The sequence below is a fragment of the Pipistrellus hanaki genome (assembly GCF_964339955.1).
Source record: "Pipistrellus hanaki genome assembly, chromosome: 18".
Lineage (NCBI taxonomy): Eukaryota > Metazoa > Chordata > Mammalia > Chiroptera > Vespertilionidae > Pipistrellus > Pipistrellus hanaki.
The window spans coordinates 5091050-5113052 of NC_140520.1; the positions used below are offsets into that span (position 1 = coordinate 5091050).

The 22003-nt window shown below is 44.3% G+C and overlaps 2 protein-coding genes across 3 annotated transcripts; one reads left to right on the forward strand and one right to left on the reverse strand.

Moving 5' to 3' along the window:
• Positions 1 to 1957: 1957 nt before the first annotated feature.
• Positions 1958 to 7879, reverse strand: TMEM167B (transmembrane protein 167B). The gene is made up of 3 exons (XM_084865509.1): positions 7729 to 7879; positions 5787 to 5918; positions 1958 to 4343 (listed from the first exon to the last, which is right to left on the reverse strand). The coding sequence occupies exons 1-3, from the start codon at positions 7736 to 7738 to the stop codon at positions 4261 to 4263; spliced, it is 225 nt and encodes a 74-aa protein (XP_084721635.1). The 5' UTR covers positions 7739 to 7879; the 3' UTR covers positions 1958 to 4260.
• A 4075-nt stretch (positions 7880 to 11954) lies between these two features.
• Positions 11955 to 21042, forward strand: TAF13 (TATA-box binding protein associated factor 13). Of its 2 annotated transcripts, none has more exons than XM_084865507.1 (4): positions 11955 to 12076; positions 12914 to 12992; positions 15984 to 16081; positions 17088 to 21042. In XM_084865507.1, the coding sequence occupies exons 1-4, from the start codon at positions 12050 to 12052 to the stop codon at positions 17256 to 17258; spliced, it is 375 nt and encodes a 124-aa protein (XP_084721633.1). In that variant the 5' UTR covers positions 11955 to 12049; the 3' UTR covers positions 17259 to 21042. The 2 variants fall into 2 exon arrangements, with proteins under 2 accessions (XP_084721633.1, XP_084721634.1); XM_084865508.1 differs by having other exon boundaries at positions 12045 to 12596.
• The last annotated feature ends 961 nt before the right edge of the window (positions 21043 to 22003 follow it).

A 22003-nucleotide genomic window follows, 5' to 3' on the forward strand; every position in this document is an offset into this window, starting at 1 on the left:
TGGGGCGGGTCCCTGTGTAAGTCCAAGTTCTTATGGAGCCGTATGTGCATACAGATATGCATGTATCAACCTCCGCCTGAGCAGCAGGCTCTGTGGGGCGCAGTCATGATGACGAGGCGCTCCGGGGAGGCGGCTCACACCCTCGGCCTCCCGTCGGGGCCCGGGCCCGCCGCCCACTACCTCGGCGTCAGCCGCACCGCGGGCAGCCGCCCCGGGGCCGGGCTCAGATCAGAATCGCCTCGATAATCAGCGGCCGGGACAAGCCCGGCCTCGTCTATCTGATCAATTCATCACTTCTGAGCGCCGGGCCCGCGGATCGGCTCCGGGACCGCGGCGCCGCCGCCGCCCGGGGGCCTCGCTGCACAGCGCCCGCGCGGGCTTCGCAGGAGGGGAGCTTTTCATCTCGGGCCGGCCCGGCGGGGCGGGGGTCACGACCCGATCAAATAAGATCAACGTGTAGACGGGGGGAGGGCCGTAGGGGGGTGTCACGCACTCGCCTTGCACGCCCCACGCACGCTCACATCCACACACTCACACACACCCTCGGCCCGCTCGCGCCATCCACGCGACACCGCAGCACCACGAACAACAACCTCACCCCAGGCCGCTCTCCCTCCCGCGAGGGGCCGGAAGTCCGCACCCCCTTTTAAACGCCTCTGCCCTTCCCCCCCCCACCCCCGCCGCGGAGGATTCTGGGAGGAACCACCGAGCACAGGCCCTTGTCGAGAGCGTGCTTTGCTGCCCTCTGGCGGCTCGGAGGGGAAGCCAGGTCGCAGGCACAGGCGGGACAAATGCTCATAATACTGAGTTTTGATCTTTGTGCAGCTACATATTTATATTCATATCTGTAGTTTTTCTTTGACCTTTGATCCCCAGTTATGGATATAGGACGATTCAATCTCAGAAATAGGTGAATGATTCCTTTCCCAGGGAGAAGGCAAATCCTGGTTTGACCATCAGCTTCCCCAAAGGGAGAGACTGGATTAGGTATCAGGATACCTGTGAAATGAGTGAAAGGAGGAAGGCATATCCCTGTCCTCGGAGCCTCTTGCTCCCCAGCACTTGATGCTGTGGCAGTCATATTGCTGAACGTGTGTTCACTTTCATATCCATTAAAACACATCAGACCTTCAAACTTCAGAATGAGTAAAGTGAAAAACACACGATTATGAGTAGAATTAGTTCCTTTTACAATCAGAGCACCTAGGTATGTGCCCTTGACCGGGAATCGAACTCATGACCTCCTGGTTCATCGGTAAATCCTCGACCATAGAGCCATGCCAGCCAGGCTCTTCTCCTTTTTCAGTAAAATAGGTATTTGGGGGTGAGGGTGGGGGGCAGAGAAAGAGACAGGGATGATGCAAATCAGATTTTTGGACACTGGTAGAAATGATGTGAAGTTATAATTTATACTTTTGCCAGCCTTACCATGCAGTTGGGATAAACACACAGGGGAAGGCATCTAACGAATGTGTCGGAATCCCATTGGCTCAAGGGTTTTCTATGTGTGTGGCTGGTTAACCTGATAATATCATTTGAATGAAGTTTATGGCTGGTAAGGGCAGATGATACTTTTTTATTTTATTATTTTTTTAAATATATTTCTACAGAGAGGACGGGAGAGGGTTAGAAACATCGATGAGAAACATCAATAGTTATATTTTAATAACAGTAGTAGATAAAATGTATTGGGGAGAATAATCTACCTTACTTGATACACCTCAAAATTTACATATATATAAAATATATATTCATATATATGTTGATATATACAATATAAGCTGGTATATATATCAGCTTCCCCCAAAGGAGTTCTCATAGACCCTGAACTATATGATATATTCATAGGGGTCAACACAAATGATGGTATCAATTTATTTAAAGTAGAAAGGTATACTCAGGGAATATGGAACAAAGTTCAATAACTTCAGCGTGACAAATAAAATGGACAAAAACGGTAGGGAAAGAAATTTTATTTTCAAGAATTTGTGCAGACAGTGGTGAATAAAAAATTGTATCTCAACTATAAAAAGCTGACTTCACGTCACCCTGGCATACAGAATTTATGATGATGCCAGTATGAGTCTGGGGCGATACTGCTATCCCATTCTCCCACCTCTAAAAGACCCTCTTAGAGGAACAACTTCTATTAATTTTCAGTCAAAAAATATGACACATCAAGCAAAGTAATGAGTTAAACAGGTTCCTGCTTATCTGTGTATATAAAGTCAAATGAAATAAGCTATTTATTTTTATTTTTGCTGTAAATTGCCTTCACCGGTGCACTTTTTGGTACATTCTGGAATGAAAACATCTCAAAATATTACAATTCAAGAGTTAAGATAACCCACCCAGGAGGCTGTAAAAAAATGGTTTGAATAACTAGAACAGTGAAATGGAACTAGTGTAAAATATGAAACAGCTCTAAGCACTAAGCTTAGAGACATTAGCCCTATTAGAAAAAAAAGTCATTAAAGCTACACAGTAACAAGTGCAAACATGCTGGACTTGTATTTCAGGGAGTGACGCCCCTGTTGGCCAACGGGTCCCAAACTCACATGCACGAGGTATAGCTCTTCTTTCCCTTTTCCTCTCTTTCATGTGCCATCCTCAGAAATGACCATTGAAAGCATATGAATCACTGGAATTTTACCCTGTGGACCAATTCCTGAAGAGAGAACAGCCACAACTCTGAGATGATTCGACATGTAGTGTTTATGTGATGATTCCTGCACTTTGAGAAATCCTCAAAGACTAAACTGCCTATTTTAGAACCTAAACTTCCTAGCAGCTTCTGTCTTTCTGGAGAAAGACAAAAGACAACTTGCTGTCACACAGGGGCAACCACAGTTACTGTCCACAGTCAAGTTTTGCTCTCATGGACAATTCAACTGGTGGGCTTATGTCCATGCCTGCTTTTAACAATTTTAGGTCAACTTTTTTTTTTTTTTTTTTTTTAAATAAAGAAGTTCTAGGCTTCAAAAATAAAACACTGGATCCTTTTGCTGATACGAGGAGGGAATGGAGAAATCTTCCCTTCAAATGTTGTCACCCTCATTTTATTCACGGATTCTATGAACTGTTCAAATATGCCTATGAATATCAGCAACTTCTCTCATTCAGTTGAATTTCTCATGTTCATGTAATACAGAATTTACAAGGGACAGCTAAAGAGGGTTTTAATATGAATAAAATTAAGAGTTGGCCAGGAAAAACAAGTAATTGACTAAAAATTGCCATAATAAACCAGATTTAAACAAAGAATAAGCTTGGATCTTGGATAACATGATAAAACTTCCATTGAACATCACAATCAATGTATACTAGACAACTTCACTAGTAATATGAACTAATATACTAGATATATTTCTTCTACCCTAGCTGCAAATATATTAATTATTTCTTCAATCGTTTCTCTTTTCCCTAGTGGTGGCATTTAAAACTGAGTAACAGCATGTAGCAGTCAGTAATTTAGGAAATATAAAAAGGCTTTAGGAAAACAGACAGTGGATTCATTTTCATATGCCATTTGTTGGGGTGAAGTCTCCTTTTGGGGATCCCAGTGAACAAAACCTTATTTCTTATGAGTTCCTACTTTCTGGTCTCACCACAGACAGGTAACTCCCAAGTCTTAATAGGCCCCGATGATCTTGGCAACACTCCGCAGCACACAGCCCAGTGATTTCATCTCTTCTCTTTTGGCAGTGAGGACCACGTTCTCTTATGCTGCCAGATGGACATATGAAAGATAAATTTCCGAAGCTGAAACATTTCTTGGCATTGCACAACTCCTGTTTCCCACCCGGTCCCTCCACCTTCCTCCAACTTGCCAAATCTAAATCAAAACATTAAAAAAAAAAAAAAGTCAAGTCTTGAAAAGCATCTCCTTCCAAGAGATCTTATTCCTTCCCTAATGAGCCTCTGCTTGAAAAGATCCTGACAAGGACTGAGGAACAGAACAGGTGACAGGATTTTAGGCAGGAGGTATGTAATGTTATCACGCAGGGTGCAATTGATCTGGACGTTATGTGCTGTCTGCCGAGGACCGATGTAAGGATAATGGCTTTCTGGAGTCCCCCGAAGCATGACTAATGTTTGCAACCATGAGTTTGCCCCACGTGTGGGAGGGGTGGGTGCTGCGGCGTCATCCTGGTGACGTTGTTGATTTGCGCTGAGCTCCCCTGTGCCGGGTCCCGGCGCAGACAGGCTCCTCACCCTGGTCCCCTGGGTTGGCAGTTGATGAGACGGAGGCTTTGGAATTCATTTTATAAACAGGACGTAAAAGGCCATGATGACGCAGGTGACTGCCACGGCAGCATGCAGCCTGGTTCCAATCACCGCAGCTGGCGGGCAAACGGAGAAAGAGAAGAGAAATCACAGCCTGTCCTTCATATTAGTCTTCACTTTCAAGGTGATATAGTTTTTCCCTCCAAAATATATTTTTATTGATTTCATAGAGAAAGGGGAGTGGGGGGGAGAGAGAACCATCAATGATGAGAGAGACTCATCAATAGACTGCTCTCGTACACCCCTTTGGGGATCAAGCCTGCAATAAGACATGTGCCCTTGACTGGAAATTGAACCATAATCTCCTGATTTATAGGTCTACACTCAACCACTGAGTCACAACAGCCAGGCTCAAGGTGATATTTTGAAATTTCTAGTCACAGATGAAGAGAGCTACCAACGGTCTCAAGAATCCACTTGGGCCGAAACCGGTTTGGCTCAATGGATAGAGCGTCAGCCTTCCGACTGTGGGGTCCCGGGTTCTATTCCGGTTAAGGGCATGTACCTTGGTTGCAAGCACATCCCCAGTGGGGGCTGTGCAGGAGGCAGCTGATTGATGTTTCTAACTCTCTATCCCTCTCCCTTTCTCTCTGTAAAAAAATCAATAAAATATATATGTTTTTTTTAAAAGAAAAAGAATTTACTTGGGAATGTATTTAAGTACTACCCTGGTTTCTAGATGAATATGCTGCTTGTTTACATTTTGCCCTAGTTTGCAAACATATTTAGGTAGTTAGGATTCCACATGAAGGTGCCCAGAATAAAATGTAAAAAAGCATTTGAGACTGGCCAGTGTTGCTCAGTGGTTGAGCATTGACCAATGAACCAGGAGTTCATGGTTGCATTCCTGGTCAGGGCACATGCCTGGGTTAAGTAAGGGTCAGGTCCCCAGTAGGAGGTGTGTAGGAGGCAGATGATTGATGATACTCTCTCATCAATGATATTTATATCTTTCTCTCCTTTTCCCTTCCTCTTTGAAATCAATAAACATGTATTTTTTTTAATTTTTAAAAGCATTTGAGTTTATGAAGACAAAACTTAAAAGACTCCAATATATTCTTTTTAAAAATATATATTTTATTAATTTCAGAGAGAAAAGGAGAGATAGAAACATCAATGATGAGAATCATTGGTCAGGTGCCTCCTACATGCCCCCTACTGGGGATCGAGCCCACAACCTGGGCATGTGCCCTTGACCAGAATTGAACCTGGGGCCCTTTATCCACTGAGCCAAACCAGGTAGGGCCCAATATATCCTTTCCAGAACTTCAGGAAAACTCTTCATTGGCAAAGTATTCTTCCCAACAATTCCAGTCCAGTCTAAAATTTTTAAATTTATATCCGTTTCTTTCGTGTAAAATACTAACGTTACCTGGACGCTAAAATAAACAATTATGTAAGAGCGGAACGAAGTACAATCCCAACCTATCTGACCCGCATTTTGTTGCACCCCGGTGTCCAGAGATGCAATCTCCCTTCCGGTGCAAACAGGCTCTTACCTTTGTAAAACACACCCCACACTCCCTTCTTCTCCGACAGCAGCCAGGTTTTGAGACGAGGAACCTTCTTGAAGTAGGCACAGGTGCACACAAAGAGCAAACCAAACACCAGAATCCCATCCAAGGAGTACACTGTCAGGGAAGGAAAGAAAGCCTTTGGTGCTCAGCATTTGGGGGCAGCTGGTCCCGCTGGGGAATGCCAAGGAGCACAGTGATACACTATCAAGATGACAGCCTCGACACATGCCAACCGCTGACATGAGGGAGCCGAGGTCCTGGGGTCAGCAAGGTTAGCTTACTGTCCCCAAAGGCTGCTTGCAGGCACCCCCCTTACAGCAATGTCACTGAGCCCTGCTCTCCCCTCCCCTTTTAAGAACTAGAAATCCTGAGAAAAGGGCATCAGTTTGGCCAGAGCTGGCAGGAGGTTGAGAGAGCCCTAAAAATCCTTGGAGTCTCTTTTGAGAGAATTAAACATATTATCAGTCACTCATGTGATAAAGAACGGCTAGGTAATTAGCCAAGTCCCTTAGGCCTGTATCTGTTGAAAAAAATGGTAAGGCAAAAAGAGAAACTTAAGGGAAACGGCAAGAGTTAGACTCCATATGATTACATCTTTCCTATGTTTATCTTACTCTTCATGCGTGATCCTCCACTTACAAACCAAATTTCTGCCAGAATAGCAAGATTCTTGTAAAAAGATGTATATCTTCCCGAGGCTTCGACAGTTCAACACAGTCGAACAATCTCGTGGGGGAACCTTTGAAACACTTCTATGTCAACGTAGCTATTTCTTGGATATGTACAATAAATCACCTAACCGCAAAAAGAAAATAGGTATCATCCACAAAACGGGAGGAGGGTGACTAAAGCTTATTCAGTAATTATCGTGTGTCAGGCTGCCCCCTTATTTCCTGGCTCAGAGGATTTCTTGCTCTGGGTGATGTCCCTTCTCCTGTGCCTAGGAACCCCAGATCTCTGACTGCCAGGAAGCTCCAACAGGGTCATGTACAGCCGCTGCCAGTTCAGACCGGCTCCATCTCCCTGCCTCCTCCCGGTCAGTCTCACCCGCGAGGACTCACAAAGAGTTCAGTAAGTTAACACATCCACCAAGTCTTTACGGCGAATGAGACCTTCATGTGCTAGTCTTCTCCTCCCAAGAGTTTTCGCGGACAATGCCGAAATCCACAAGGAGGTGAAATTTGAGTCTTGGGTGCTTTTGAGAAATGCTCTCCTGCGCTCCTCCAATCATACCACCTCGGAGGCTCTCTCCTTTCCTGTAAGGCTGACTCTACCGGCTACAAAAGCCCCGCTTCCTGCCCTTCCCTGGAATTCAGAAATCGTGTCCACACACTGTTTGGGAAATTAGGTCAAATAAACAGGGTGGTAATGGACACAATCCCTCAGAAGAGGCAGTACCTTACTAACACATAACACAAGCTTGGACTGGGATCACCCAAACAGAACACTTTTTTTTTTTCTTCCAGAAGAAGACACTTTTTTAGGCTCTCCATTCACCCCTCAAAAGAGTGGAGCTTGAGATCCTTTGTGATTTCGTGGCCCTCATAACGGGCCTCCTCTCAGCAAGACTGAGGACGCGGGGGGGCTGGGAGGATAATCCTCTTTCCCCTGGTGCTGAACTTGAGCAGGTAAAGCCATAGTTCACCCCGAGTGGCCATCCCAAGAGGATAGAAAGGGGAGAAGGGAAAGCACAGGGCAGGGCCCGAGGACAAGGGGTGCGGGCACGAGAGGCACTGGGGTGCTAGATGGTAACTGCCCCGGGGAACCGGGGAGGGACCTAGAGGACGGGGTCAGGGCACCCAGAGAGGCCAAGAGGGCTGAGCGGGGAGGGGGCGGGGAGAGCGGCCACGTCAGTCCCGGCTCCGCCCGCCACGTTGCCCCCCGTCTTCCCTTCACATCCTCCCCTCTGGGCGTTGGCTCTCACCGTTCGTCATGGCGGCTGAGCCCGGGCCTGGCTAGGGGGTCCGGGATCAGCGGTGGCAGGAGCGCAGGTCGGGGAACCCAGCTCCCGCTTGACACTTCCCGATCCCGGCCGCGGCGACGGGTAGGAGCCGTAGTGCGCAGACGCAAGGGCAGGGAGGCGAGCGTCGATCGCAATCAGGGGCGGCTAGCAGATTGCCGAGCGAGGAACCCTATGTGGGCGGGGCTTGCGTGCTTCCGCCGTAGCAGCGCGTGGTCCGGGAGGCGTCCTGCGTGGCCATGGTAACCAAGTCTCTTCCGGGTGCCGGCGCGGAAGAGGTGCTGGGAGGTAACCTGACCTGTTCGCTTTGCGGGTGAAAAGGTAAGGACCTGCAGGTTGCGCTGTAGTTTGCGCTGTGGCGGCTGCTGTGGACGTTGGTGTGTCTGCAGCCCTCCTGCCACAGAGGAGGCTTGGTCGGTCCCGGGCTTCCCCTCAAGAGCCCTGGCCCCCGGGGTTCAGAGGGGGCCCCAGGGGCCTCCAGGGCTGCCCTGGCCGCTCGGCTCTTTGACTTCTTATGGAAAACTGCATAGCCAGGCTGCGTCTGAACTTTCGAAATGAAATAAGGAAATTATAACAAAAACGAGTCTCCTATTTCAGGCCACAAAACTCCACGCTGTCGGGAAACATTCAGATAACTGCTTGTTTGTTTCAGGAGAGTCTCGATTATCTCCTGTATTTAGGTAATGTTGGGATCCCCTAGGCCACTGACACCAGAAATCGGATTATCTGGACAGCGCTTCCCACAACACTTGCACAAGCTGTCGAGAGTTTTTAGTGAGGGTAGGGTGTGGGGTGGGGATGGGTGGAGACAAAGTCACAGATTACGTTTTGTACATTGAAGTACTTAATTACACACAACTTGACCTTCGAGAGAGTGACAGAGTCCCCCGGAGATCAAAGTGCTAGGTTAACGATCCCGTTGTGGTAGCCAAGCTGCTGAAGGGATTCACCGGCCCTTGCCTGCCCCAGGGCCCTCTGCTGGCTGTGGCCCGCTTGGTCACGCAGGAGAAAAGCCACCAGAGCCTCCTAGAGGCCAAACAAAAAAGTAGGATGCAGGACAGACTCTTTGAAATAATAAACATTCTTAAATGTAAGAATAAAAACAAAACAAAAAAAACAAATGAAAGATATTGCATGCTGGGCACTTTGCTAGATTTGCAGAACTAAAGGTAAAAATGAGTCCTTACCCTCAGGGAACAAACTTTATAGGAGAACATATACAAATAAACACATTTTAGCAGAGCACAGGCATGTGTGTGTAAAGGACATTATCTTTGGTCCTCACTATTTTGCCGAATATTTTTTTAAATTTCTTTATTGATTAAGGTATCACATATTTGTCCTCAACCCCCCATTCCAATCCCTCACCACTCCCAATTCATGCCCTCCCCTCCCCATTGTCCTTGACCACTGGTTAGGCTCATATGTGTGCAAATAAGTCCTTTGGTTGATCTCTCCCCTTTATCCCCACCCTCCCTCTGAGGTCCAATAGTCTGACCCATGGCTCCTTATCTCTGGGTCTGTTCTTGTTCATCAGTCTATATGTTGTTCACCATTTCCTCCAGAGAGTGAGATCATGTCCTACTGGAAATATAAGAATAAAAAATGAGACAAGCAATGATCGTTATGCTGAAAGGCATATGAATCAGTCTGTAGTGAGTTTCTTTCTGGGCCAACAGTTCTTTTGAGACCCAATTTCAATATCAAACCGTTCCCCAAATATTTTTTTCAAGAAGAAACCTGAGGCTCAAAGAAGGAACAGGAGTGAGATAACATTGCCAGCGAGGATCCAAACCTAGGTCTGTCTGACTTCAAAGCTCCCTCCTGTGATCACAGTCTCAGATTAGGATGCTGTCATGGATACTGATCTTTTGATGATTTTGTTTCCACCCATTCATGTTTCTTTCACCTCAGAGCCTCACATCAGGCCAGAACCTGGGTCACTAGCTCTTGCACCCTAACTGTGAGAAATAAGTAGAGCCGTGTCCCAACCCTCCCCCCGCCCCCCCCCCCCCCCCAAGCTGGGAACTCAATTCAGACAGTCCTCCTCATTTCATTTCAGCCTTCACTGGAGGAATGGCTGTTGTTGCCAAACTCCTGTCAGTCAAGAACAGTGGCCTGTTTGTTATGGTGGTTTCGGTCATTGTGACAAACACTCATCAGTCCTGGGGACCATGACGATAGCATTCTGGTTTAACCAAAGAGTAAGCCCAGTCCCCAAAGGCACAGCTCAGGACAAAAGCTTCATTTGAATTCCAACGTATTTGAAAAGGGATGTCAAACAGGCATTCATTTCTGCTGCAAATATTTGTTCCAGGACTTTGAAGTGTCAGGAATGCACTAACCTTTGGGAGCTCAGAGATGCAAAGAGAAATAAGGAAAGGATAACAAAATCTTACAAGTTTAAGATTTTAAACAAAATTATAAACAAATCTTAATAAGTTTAAGATTTAGCAGACAAGATAAGCTGGGTGTATAAATAACCAGGAAAGACCGTGGAAAGCGAGAGAAGTGTTACAGAAAAATGAAGCCAGGACTGTGGGAGTGTAAGGGAGAAAGAGCTTTGGGCTGAAAGCTCAGGGAAGGCCTGATGGAGGAGCAGACATTTTATTTTATTTATTTTTTTTAAAAAAATATATATATTTTATTTATTTTTAATTTTTATTTATTTATTTTTAAAATATATTTTATTGATTTTTTACAGAGAGGAAGAGAGAGGGATAGAGAGCTAGAAACATCGATGAGAGAGAGAATCATCAATCAGCTGCCTCTTGCACCACCCTTACTGGGGATGTGCCCGCAACCAAGGTACATGCCCTTGACCGGAATCGAACCCGGGACCTTTCAGTCTGCAGGCCGAGGCTCTATCTACTGAGCCAAACGGGTCTCGGCAGGAGCAGACATTTCAGCTGGGCCCGAAAGGCATGTAGCATTTCAATAGAAAGGAAAGGAGTAAAAGTGCTCAAAGGCATGGGGATGGGAAAGGACAGGGTAAGTCCGGGGCACAGCACACTCTTTCCTCCTCCTTCACTGGCTAACTCAGTTCACCGCTCAGGCCTCAGTCCAAACCTCCCTTTCTCACAGGAGACCTCTCAGACCTTCTTGGAAGGATGCCCTCCCCCGATCACAAACTCCCAGAGCACATATCACCTCTGTAATTCACATCCCCCTGCTACAGGCCCCCAGGATTCCCACACTTTCTGTCCCACTGGCTACAAATTGGAGGTTCCTGTGCCCTCTTCTCCCTTGTATTCTATTATTTGCTAGAACATCTCACAGAACTCGGGAAAATACTTATGTTTTGCCAGTCTATTCAAGGATATGATCAAGGATACAAATGAACAGCCGGGACCGGTTTGGCTCAATGGATAGAGCATTGGCTTGGGGACTGAAGGGCTCCGGATTCCATTCCGGTCAAGGGCATGTACCTTGTTTGCGGGCATATCCCCAGTAGGGGGTGTGCAAGAGGCAGCTGATTGATGACTCTCTCTTATTGATGTTTCGAACTCTCTATCTCTCTCCCTTCCACTCTGTATAAAAATCAATAAAATATATATATTTTTAAAAAGGATACAAATGAACAGCCAGGTGAAGAGAGATATTAGGTGAGATTTGGGAGGGTCCAAATGAAGAGTGCCTGTCCCTGTGGGGTTGGGGTACGGTCCCCTTCCAGTATGTGGATGTTTTCCCCACCCTGGAGGCTCTGAACCTCCTACTATTGGGATTTTTATGCCTCATGTAAGTACAATCAACTCCATTCCCAGGCTTTCTCCCCTCTCTGGAGAAGGGCAGGTGGGGTTGAAAATCCGAAGCTTTACTAGTTAAAAAGAACAATATCCCCAGTAACCAGCACAAAGCTTGGCATGAATAACAGTGGAACTCTAAGTGGTTGAAATGGTTTACACACACACTTGGGGCAGCCCCATAACCATCCATCAATTGCTTGGGAGCCCCGAATCAGACATGGTGACCCCACGTGCAGAAGCACATTTAGGGTGCCAACCAGGTACACGCCGCCAGGGCTTCCGTTTCTTTGCCCTTTAATTCCTCCTTTCTGGTTTCAGAGCCTGGAGCTCATTCCTAGGTCCCTAAAGAGCATTTCGGCTCAGCCCTTAGGCCCCGCCCCTTCCCTGCCGGCCACGCCCAACCAGACCCCGCCCCTCTCATGGCGGCCCCGTCCAGGTAGGCCCCGCCCACGCCCGCGCGTCACCGGAAGTGCGGCGGCGGAAGTAGTAAAAGCCGGCTCGGAGCGAGGCGGGCCGGGCGCCGTGGGCTGGCCCGTGGGATGGCGGATGAGGAAGAGGACCCCACTGTGAGTGGCCGCCTCTGTCCCCACCCGCTCTTCTCCTCCCTCCCTCCCTCCCCCGGGGGCCGTGGCGGAGGCCGGGGTCGGAGTCGGGTCTGCTTTCCTGAGAGACTTAGGCCGGGAGAGCCGGGGGCTCGACTCGGTGCCAAGCCTTTCCCTTCCCTTCCCTTTTTAGGACGGGAAGGGGAAGGGGAAGGCGGCCCCTTACCTCTGCGTTGGGTCCGCACCTGCCAGACTCCCCTCCCCCCCTTATAAGGCCCAGAGAGCCCTCGGGGGTCAGAGCGGGGGTGTGTGAGCGCTCCCCGCGAGCCAGCGGCTCACTGTCCGCTTTCTGTCAAGTCGGAAGCTGGGGTTTCACAACTTCTGTCGCCCCTGAGCAAGTTACTTAATTTGGGTTCTCGGGGTTCATGGCACTAAGTGGGGCGAAGACTTACTTCAGGAGCGTTCCCAGCGCTGCAGTGTGTTCTCGCTCTGATTCAGCACCAGCTCTTGGACCAGTAAAACTGCCTAGCAGCAGGCCGCCATGGTTGGTTGGGGCGGGGCAGGGGGGAGGAAGAGTAGTGAATGGGATTCTTTCGGGAGAGGCAGTTGGATTATTTGTTAGGGACATTTTATTTATTTTTATTTTATTTTTTTGTTAGGGACATTTTATTTTATTATTATTATTTGTTAGGAACATTTTAAAAGCCGTTGCTTCCTGAGCGGGAGGCTGGGCTAACATGCTGTGGTTTCATGGGTGTTTGCTGCTTGATGTCAGTGTTGAAAATGGAGGGGAAATGTTAATTATTAAAAAATCAGTGCGGTGCAATGACTTGACATTTCTCTATGCATTTTAACTTCTAGTTTGAGGAAGAAAATGAAGAAATTGGAGGAGGTGCAGAAGGTGGGCAGGGTAGAAGAAAGAGACTTTTTTCTAAAGAATGTAAGTAATGTTTACAAGTATTTTATTGTAGATGACACTTTTGGACATGAGTGTTCAAAGTGGATTAATAAGTATTGCTCTGGCCTGGCCGATGTGGACCAGTGCTTGAGCATTGACCCATTCGATTCCCCGTCAGGGCACATGCCTGGGTTGTGGGCTGGATGCCCACTAGGGGGCGTGCAGGAGGCAGGCAATCGGCTTCTCTCTAGTTGATGTTGCTATCTCTTTATCCCTCTCCTCTCTTTAAAATCAATAAAAATATATTTAAACAAAAGCAAATAGATTTATTGTTCTGAATTATTTCCCTGTAGGAATATTATTCTCAGACTTGCCTGTACAGTTCTGTTTAACTTGTGAATCATAGCTAGTGATGATCCTAATCACAACTTACATACACACATATAGAAATACTAGAGGCTCGGTGCATGAATTTGTGCACCGGTAGGGTCCCTCAGGTGGCCTGTAGAGATCAGGCCCCAGCTCATGCACCCCAGCCTTGCAGCCCCACTTGGTACCCCACCTTGGCCTGGTGCCGCCCCCTCACCTGTTCACCATCCTGTACAGGGTAATCGATAGGAGCAGGCCTCCTTCCTGGCTCCCTCAGTGTCTGGGAGCTGGGCAGCAGCCCCGCCCATAACCTTCCCCGCCACTGCCACTCCTCACCATCAGTGGGGCAACTGGGCCCTTGCTCGCACTGCTTTGGCCTGGTGCTGCCCACTCACCTGCTCCACCATCCTACTGCAGTTCCGGTCCCTCTTGGTCCCACTCTCATCAGGGACCATTGGGGCCAGCAGCGCCTCCATGATTGTCTGCTGCCAGTGTCGTGTTGGCTGATGCCCGCCACGTTATGCACTGCCCCCTGCTGGTCAGCATACAACATAGCGAATGACTGCCCGAGGGGGAATTTACATATTAGTCTTTTATTATATAGGATGTATATTCATACACATACACTTTTTTTTTTTCAAGTGAGGAAATGTGATCAGTGTTTCAACAAGACCTAAGAACATACCTTCATTTCTCCCCTTGTCCCACACCTTTGCAGCAGTAGAAGCAGGGGCTTTTGACCAAAGGTTAGGATGAATCCTGGAACATGCTGAGCCTGGAAATTAAATTGGAGCGCTGGACGAAGGCAGGAAGGTGGTGAACAGTGCAGGATCTTATAGTGGCATAGAGATTATAATGTATCCGCCCTCCAGTCTACTCCCTCGGGCGACAGGTTTGACCCTTTTTGTCAGTAGCAGGAGGGACTGGGCCAGGCCAGATTCTGAAAGACACCATGAGAATTTGCTCTTCATTTCCCATACCAGCTCCCTTAACGTATAGTTATGGCTGAGTATTGACAAATAGGGCAGCACTTGAATAGCTGGTTCGTTGATGCTGAGTCAGATGTAAACAGTTCCCAAAGGCTCATGGAACTGCAGGCCATTATATCTTTTTTTTTTTTACCACTCAAATTCCTCTCTGTATGTTTTTCACCTAAAGCTGACTGCTCTTTATTCCATCTCTGATTTGTTTGTACTCCATTTGTTCGTGGTTTTACTTCTTTGATCAGCGTACGAAGGGGATTACTACACTAGGGCACTCCAGAGTGATGCTTGGGCAGTCGGTTCTTAGCAGAAAATTTTATTCTTCTTGGATTGCTTTATTTTTATGATGACAAGAATATGGAATCTTCACAACTTGTCTTACTAGAATATATCTTACTAAGGCCTGTTTTCTTGATCATTTACAAAAGAAAAATTTTTTTTGCTAATGTAACAAACTTTCAAAGCATTCACAGGAATTTGTTTGTCTTCACAGACCCTTTAACCAAATACAGTTTACATACTTCCTATCTAATATGTTTTCCAGTGAAATATATTTCCCTACTAGTGAAGTCTACATGTTCAGGAAAAATAATAAGGGCATTATTATTTTTGGAGAATCCTGGCAGACATTACTTTAGCCATGTCATCAAAATTTTAATATTTTTATATTTTTTAAAAATTGATTTTAGAGAGAGGAAGAGGGAGAGGGAGAGGGAGAGAGAGAGAGAGAGAGAGAGAGAGAGAGAGAGAGATATCAATGATGAGAGAGAATCATTGATTGGCTGCCTCTTGCACAACTCCTACTGGAGATTAAGTTCGCAACCCAGGCATGTGCCCTGACCTTGAATAGAATCGAACCTTAACCTCCTGGTTCAGCAGTTACCAACCTTTCAGACCTCACGGATCACCAGTGGTCCACAGACCACCTGTTTCATAGGTGGACACTCAACGACTGAGCCTCACTGGCTGAGCTCTATAATTTTCATTTTAATTCCTCGCCTGAGGATATGTTTTTATTGATTTTTAGAGAGAGAGTAGAGGAAAGAGAGAAACGATGATTGGTTGCCTCTTAAAAATATATATATGGTATGTGTGTATGTATATATATGTTTATATATATGCTTATATGTATACAAATACATATATATGTTTTTATAAAAAACATATGTTTTTATAAAAAATATATATGTTTTTATTTAAAAAAAACCCTATATATATGTTTTTTTGTTGTTGTTAATCCACACTCGAGGATATTTTTCCATTGTTTTTTAGAGAGAGTAGAAGAGAGAGGGAAAGACAGAGAAACATCGATGTGAGAACAACACATTGACTGGTTGCCTCCTGCACTAGCCCTGACCAGGGCTGGGGCCAGGGAGGATCCTGCAACCAAAGTTTGTGCACTTGACTGGACCTGAACCCAGGACCTTTTGGTCCGCAGGCCAGACACTATCCATTGAACTAAACTAGCTAGGCTTAGTTGCCTCTTGTATGCACCGTCGCTGGGTTTCAAACCCACAACTTAGGTGTGTGTCCTGACGGGACTTATACTCACAACCTTTTGGTGTATGGGATGTTTCACAACTGAGTCACCTGACCAGGGCAATTTGGTTCAATTCTAATTTGAAAAAAGTGTTGATCAAGTGATTAAAGTTGTCCAATAAGAATGATTTTTCTTTTACAGTACGATGTATGATGTATGGGTTTGGGGATGACCAGAATCCTTATACTGAATCAGTGGATATTCTTGAAGACCTTGTTATAGAGTTCATCACTGAAATGGTAAGATATTTTTTTGTTATTGGTATTAGTTAATTGAAAAAAAGATTTTAAATTCAAACTTATAGATAAAACTACAACTATGGCACCCTTTATAAATAAGATATCCATGTGAGTGCCTGTTTTGTGGAAGTTACTGATTACTACTTATTAGGAATGGAGATTGTATATGTGTGTCTATGTACATACACATATATGAGACACCTACTATAGAGACAACTAATGCTAAGATTTTGGTGAATATTCTTTTGTCTTTATAAATTTTTAAGATTTTTTTTTTTTTTAATTCTGGCTTTATAATTTTTAAGATTTTGGTGAATATTCTTTTTTGTCTTTATACATTTTTAAAATTTGTAAAATTGAAATTATATAGTTATATACAGTCTTATAACCTGTTTTTTGGTGGTTTTTTTTCTATTTAGGTAAGCCTAGGAAATTTTCCCCATGTCATTGCGTAGCACTATATTTTCAATGGTTTCATAAAATTGATGTGTTCAAATTTATTTAAAGCCTTAATATTTAGTTTCCCTTTCTTTAGTCACAGGAATAATGCTATGAGGAACTTTTGCTTTTGCACAGGATTAATATATAATGATAGGGGGTGAGATTTGATTTTAAGAAAGCCACCCATATTGAGATGGACACAAATTTTAAATGAAATGGGTGATTACAAAGAAGTTACAAAATTATTTTACATATTGAAGGCAAAAACTACATATATCAAAAATTAAACAAAGAAACATCAGTAAATTTGATAGCTTTTGTGTCCTTAATATTAAAAAATATTAAAGCATTAAGAGAAACAGTGCTAATCACACAGTAGAAAGTGGATAGAGGTATGAATAGAAGATAATTCACCAATGCATAGCTATAATAGAAGAGAAAAATCTTCAAACTCACCAGTATTAAAATGCAGATTTAAAAAAGAATGATAAATACATGCGAATTAAAACAGTAAAATATTATATTTTTAAAAATCAATTGAATTTAATCTGCTTTTTTGAAATAGACTCACAAGGCCATGTCAATTGGAAGACAAGGGCGGGTCCAAGTTGAAGATATCGTCTTTTTGATTCGGAAGGACCCAAGGAAGTTTGCTAGGGTTAAAGATTTGCTCACTATGAATGAAGAATTGAAACGAGCTAGAAAAGCATTTGATGAAGCCAACTATGGATCTTGACAACTTCTAAACTTGCTGAAGCTTCCTTGTCTTCTGGGGAGACTGAATACATAACCATGTTTTCCATAGTAAGGTCCCGATCACTAGCGATGTAAGTGGAAGGTGGAGAAGCACAAAGTTTCCCACCTTTATTTTCATGTCTTCTGTTTAAGAGTGATATTTGAGCCCTAATTTGTTTGGCTCAGTAGATAGAGCAATGGCCTGCAGACTGAAGGGTCTCAGGTTCCATTCCGGTCGAGGGCACATGACTGGGTTGCGGGCTGGATCCCCAAGGCAGATCAGTGATTTTTCTCTCATCATTGATATTTCTATCTCCCTCTCCCTCTCTTGAATCAATTAAAAAATATACATATATTTTTTTTAATTTAAAAAAAGTGTTATTGGAGCCTTTAACTACCTGCCATTATACATCCATACCTGAGTTACTTATTGGGTTTTAATGACCATACATAAGTTAAAGGATTGCAAACCATGTAGATATTACCTTCAGACTTTTGACTATCTAAACCAGCAGTCGCCAACCGTTGGTCCGTGGACCACTGGTGGTCCGTGAGGTCCAAAATGTTGGCGATGGCTGAATTCTAAACAATGAAGTATTTATGTATCAGGTGTATTTTGCTGTTGTAGGGCATGCTCTTTATTTTTTAAATAATTCTTTATTGTTGAAAGTATTACATATGTTCCCTTTATCTCCCCTTTGACTCCCTCCAGCTTCCCTCTCCAGGGCATGCTCTTTAATATGTGACCTCTAAATGGCATCTTTGACTTTCTGATAGCTAAGACATGATAATTAAAACTTAAAAGCTTTAAGACTGCAGTAATCTGAGAGGTTATTAAAAGATAGGGAAATTATTTGTGTTTCTTTTAAGGAGAAGATGTAGAAGAAAATACAGTCTTTTGTAGGAGTGTTTATCTATCTTAAGGTAATACTCCGTTTTAATATTCTTTCCTTTGGATAGGATGCTTTTTTGGAGGGAGAAATTAAAAGGTTCATGTGAGTGCTTCATGTTGAAGACTTTTTTGATTTAAAACCTCTTGGGCTTATACTATTTTTCAAGTTTTAAGAAAACTCATTTTCCCAGGCCAGATTTCCCTTCAGTATAAAAATAAAGGCTTTCAGTAGCAGGAATGGCATTGTTAAAAAGCTGATGGCAAGACAAGCATTTAGGTGTTTTATTAACATTTGTTAGTACTTGTTCATTGTGGAAATGTGTATTTGACTAAACCATGTGTGGCTATGGAAACTACTTTTGTAGATCAGGATATAGAGCTTTTGTGTGTATTTAGCTTATTGTATTAAATTATTTTTGTACTTGGCTTAAATTCAGGATTACAATTGCATTTAGAGGGATCACTGAATATTACTCTGAAACTGAATGTGTGCCACTTCTGAACACCTATGAATCAGTACTTAGGAGAATTTTACCTTCTTAACCTATTTAAAGTCTGAAAAATTAAAAAAAGATCAATACTATAATTTGACACTGTGTCATTTATCAGCATTTTCTCCCATTTAAAATATAATTTTAGCTGCTTAATATCACTAAAATCTATACTATTAATATAATACACTTCAGTTGATAGTGAGATTCAAGATAGCTGGGCTGTTCTTTTTGTTATTTAAAAAAGTAAAAACCAGCCCTATCAGCGTGGTTCAGTGGTTGAGTGTTGACCTATGAACCAGGAGGTCACCCACGGTTCCACTCCTGGTCAGGCCACATGTCCAGTGGCGGGCTTAATCCCCCAGTGTGGGGTGTGCAGAAGGCAGCCAATCAATGATTCTCATCATTGATGTTTCTATCTCTCTAGCCCTCCCTTCTTTGAAATGAATAAAAATATATTAAAGGAAAATTAAAATAAAGTAAAACCCAGTTGAAAAGTGACTCCAGACTAAGCTGAAATCAAGAATGGGAACAGATCCCTGGCTAGTTTGCGTCAGTGGATGGAGCGTCGGCCTACGAACCAAAGGGTCCCAGGTTCGATTCTGGTCAGGGGCACAAGCCTAGGTTTTGGGCTCGATCCCCATTTGGGGGCGTGCGGAAGAGCCGATGGGTAATTCTTTCTCATCTTTTTTATTTTTATTTTATTTTATTGATTTTCCACAGAGAGGAAGGGAGAGAGAGATAGAGCTAGAAACATCGACATCGACCAGCTGCCTCTTACACGCCCCCACTGGGGATGTGCCCGCAACCAACGTACATGCCCCTGACCGGAATCGAACCTGGGACCTTTCAGTCCGCAGACCGATGCTCTACCACTGAGCCAAACCGGATCCGGCTCTTTCTCACCTTTGATGTTTCTATCTCTCTCTTCCTCTCCCTTCCTCTTTGAAATCAATATATATATATAAAGAATGGGAGCAGAATAATAAAACATTAACACATCACAATTTTTTCTAATCAAGGTCCACTTCACCCTGAAGAAGGAACTGGTAGGGACGGCCCCTGGGCAGTTGTACTGGGTGCCTGTGTTAGTCTGCTCGCTGCCTTAGCAAATGCCATAGCCTGGGCAGCTTAACAACAGAATCCTTTTCTCACAGCTCTGGAGGGTGCCAGCATGGTCGGGTTCTGGCGAGGCTCTTCCTGGATTGCAGATAGCTGCCTTCTCACTGTCCTCACCTGGCTGAGAGCTCTGCTGTCCCTTCCTCTTCTCAAAAGGGCAGCACTCTAACATCAGGATTCAGCCCTTATGACCATATTCAACCTTAACCACCTCCTTAAAAGCCCTGTCTCCAGTACAGTCAGATGGGGGGAGAGGGGAGTTGTTAGGGCTTCAATATACAAAATCTGGGGGACACAATTCAGTCTAGATAGCAGTGCCATTAGTCTTATTATTTTGCTAATGACCCTCACATATAAGTTTTTGGGTTTTTTTTTTTCAGACAGAGAGGAAGAAAGAGGGAGAGAGAGAGAGAAACATCTGTTTGAGAGTAAAACATTGATCAGCTGCCTCCTGCATACCTCACACCTCCTTCTGGGGATGGAGCCTGCAACCCTAGCATGTGCCCTGACCAAGAATCGAACCCACAACCTTTCAGTGCACAAGTTGATGCCCTACCAATTGAGCCACACCAGCCAGGGCTAAGAAGTATTTTTATGGGAATTTATATTAAGACTTTTAGCCCTAACTGGTTTGGCTCAGTGGATAGAGTGTCAGCCTGCAGACTCAAGGGTCCCAGGTTTGATTCTGGTCAAGGGCATGTACCTTGGTTGCAGGCACATCCCCAGTAGGGAGTGTGCAGGAGGCAGCTGGTCAATGTTAAAACTCTCTATCCCTCTCCCTTCCTCTCTGTAGAAAATCAATAAAATATATTTTAAAATAAAGATAATAACAAAAAAAAAAAGTATTCTATTGCACTAGCTAGATTTCCGGTGCTCAATAGCTCCATGACGAGTGGCTACTGCACTGAACAGTGTTGATATATAACATTTTCATTATCACACAAGTGGTCTCTCCTAGGTTGGTTCACTTTCATTTTTAATCTACAGAAAATCTCAAGTGTACATAGCAAGAAGATAATATCATGAGCCCCACTTTGACAATTAACCTTTTGCCAATTTATCATCTTACCTATTCTGCCACTATTTTTTTTTGAGGTGAGAAGGGCAGTATTTTAAAGCAAATGTCAGATACTGAATCATATCATCTCTGGAATACTTCAGTATGAAAATCTAACAAGAGTTTAAAAGGTAGTCCAAATACTATTATGCCCTAACAAAAATTAACATTAATTCCTTAATATTCCATCTAATAACCAACCCCAGCTTAAAAAACAAAACAAAAACAAACAAACTCTTGAGTATCTTTTTGAGTTTGTGTGTTAGTGTTTATTGCTGCTGTAACAAGTTATTGCAAATTTAACAACTTAGAACAAAATCAATATCTTACCAGTGTTCTAGGTTGAAAGTCTGACATGGGCCTCACGGGGATACAATGAAGGGGCCAGCAGGGCATTCTTTTCTGGATGTTTTAAGGAGGAATCTGCTTGTTTGCCTCTTCCACCTTCTAGAGGCGGCATTCTTTGGCTAATGGTCCACTCTCATCTTCGGAGCTAGCCCTGTTGCATCTCTGACCCTTCTTCCGTGGTCATCTCTCCCTCTGACCCGAGCCGGGAAAGGATCTCAGGTTTTAAGGACCCCGGTGATTATAAAGGACCCACCTGGATAACGCAGGCTGATCTCCCCACGTCAAAGCCCTTTAACTTAATCACACCAGCAAAGGCTAAGGTAATACGCAGGTCCCAGGGGTGGGGGGTGAGAGTGGGGGTTGTTATTCTGCCTAACACGGTTTGTTTGCAAAAGGCTCTAAAGGGGTCATCGAATTTGGTTGGTATGTGTAAATATTTTAAAATCCATAATAGCTCCCCTCCCCCACTTTAAGTGTAGTTCTATCTTTAAAAAAGCCATACTTTTTTTTTTTTTTTTTTTAGAGAGAGCATGTTTGTTAGATTCTCAAGCAGAATGTCTAATACACAGCAGTGATTCACTTGAAATGGTTGGTTTGACTGTATTTAAACTGGCCTTCTTAACTAAAAACTATAATAAAACTCCGACGGTAGAAATTTTTAAAAAGAGGAAAGAGTTCCCTTGGCCTCTCATCCACGGAGAGAGGCGTTGTCTGGAGAGTCGCTTGGCTGCTTCCCAAGAGGCCTCCGGAGGTGGCATTACTTGGGAGAATGTGATTCCCGGGATTGCAGGCTCAGAAACCGATTTCATCAGCATCTAGTGATTCCCGGGATTGCAGGC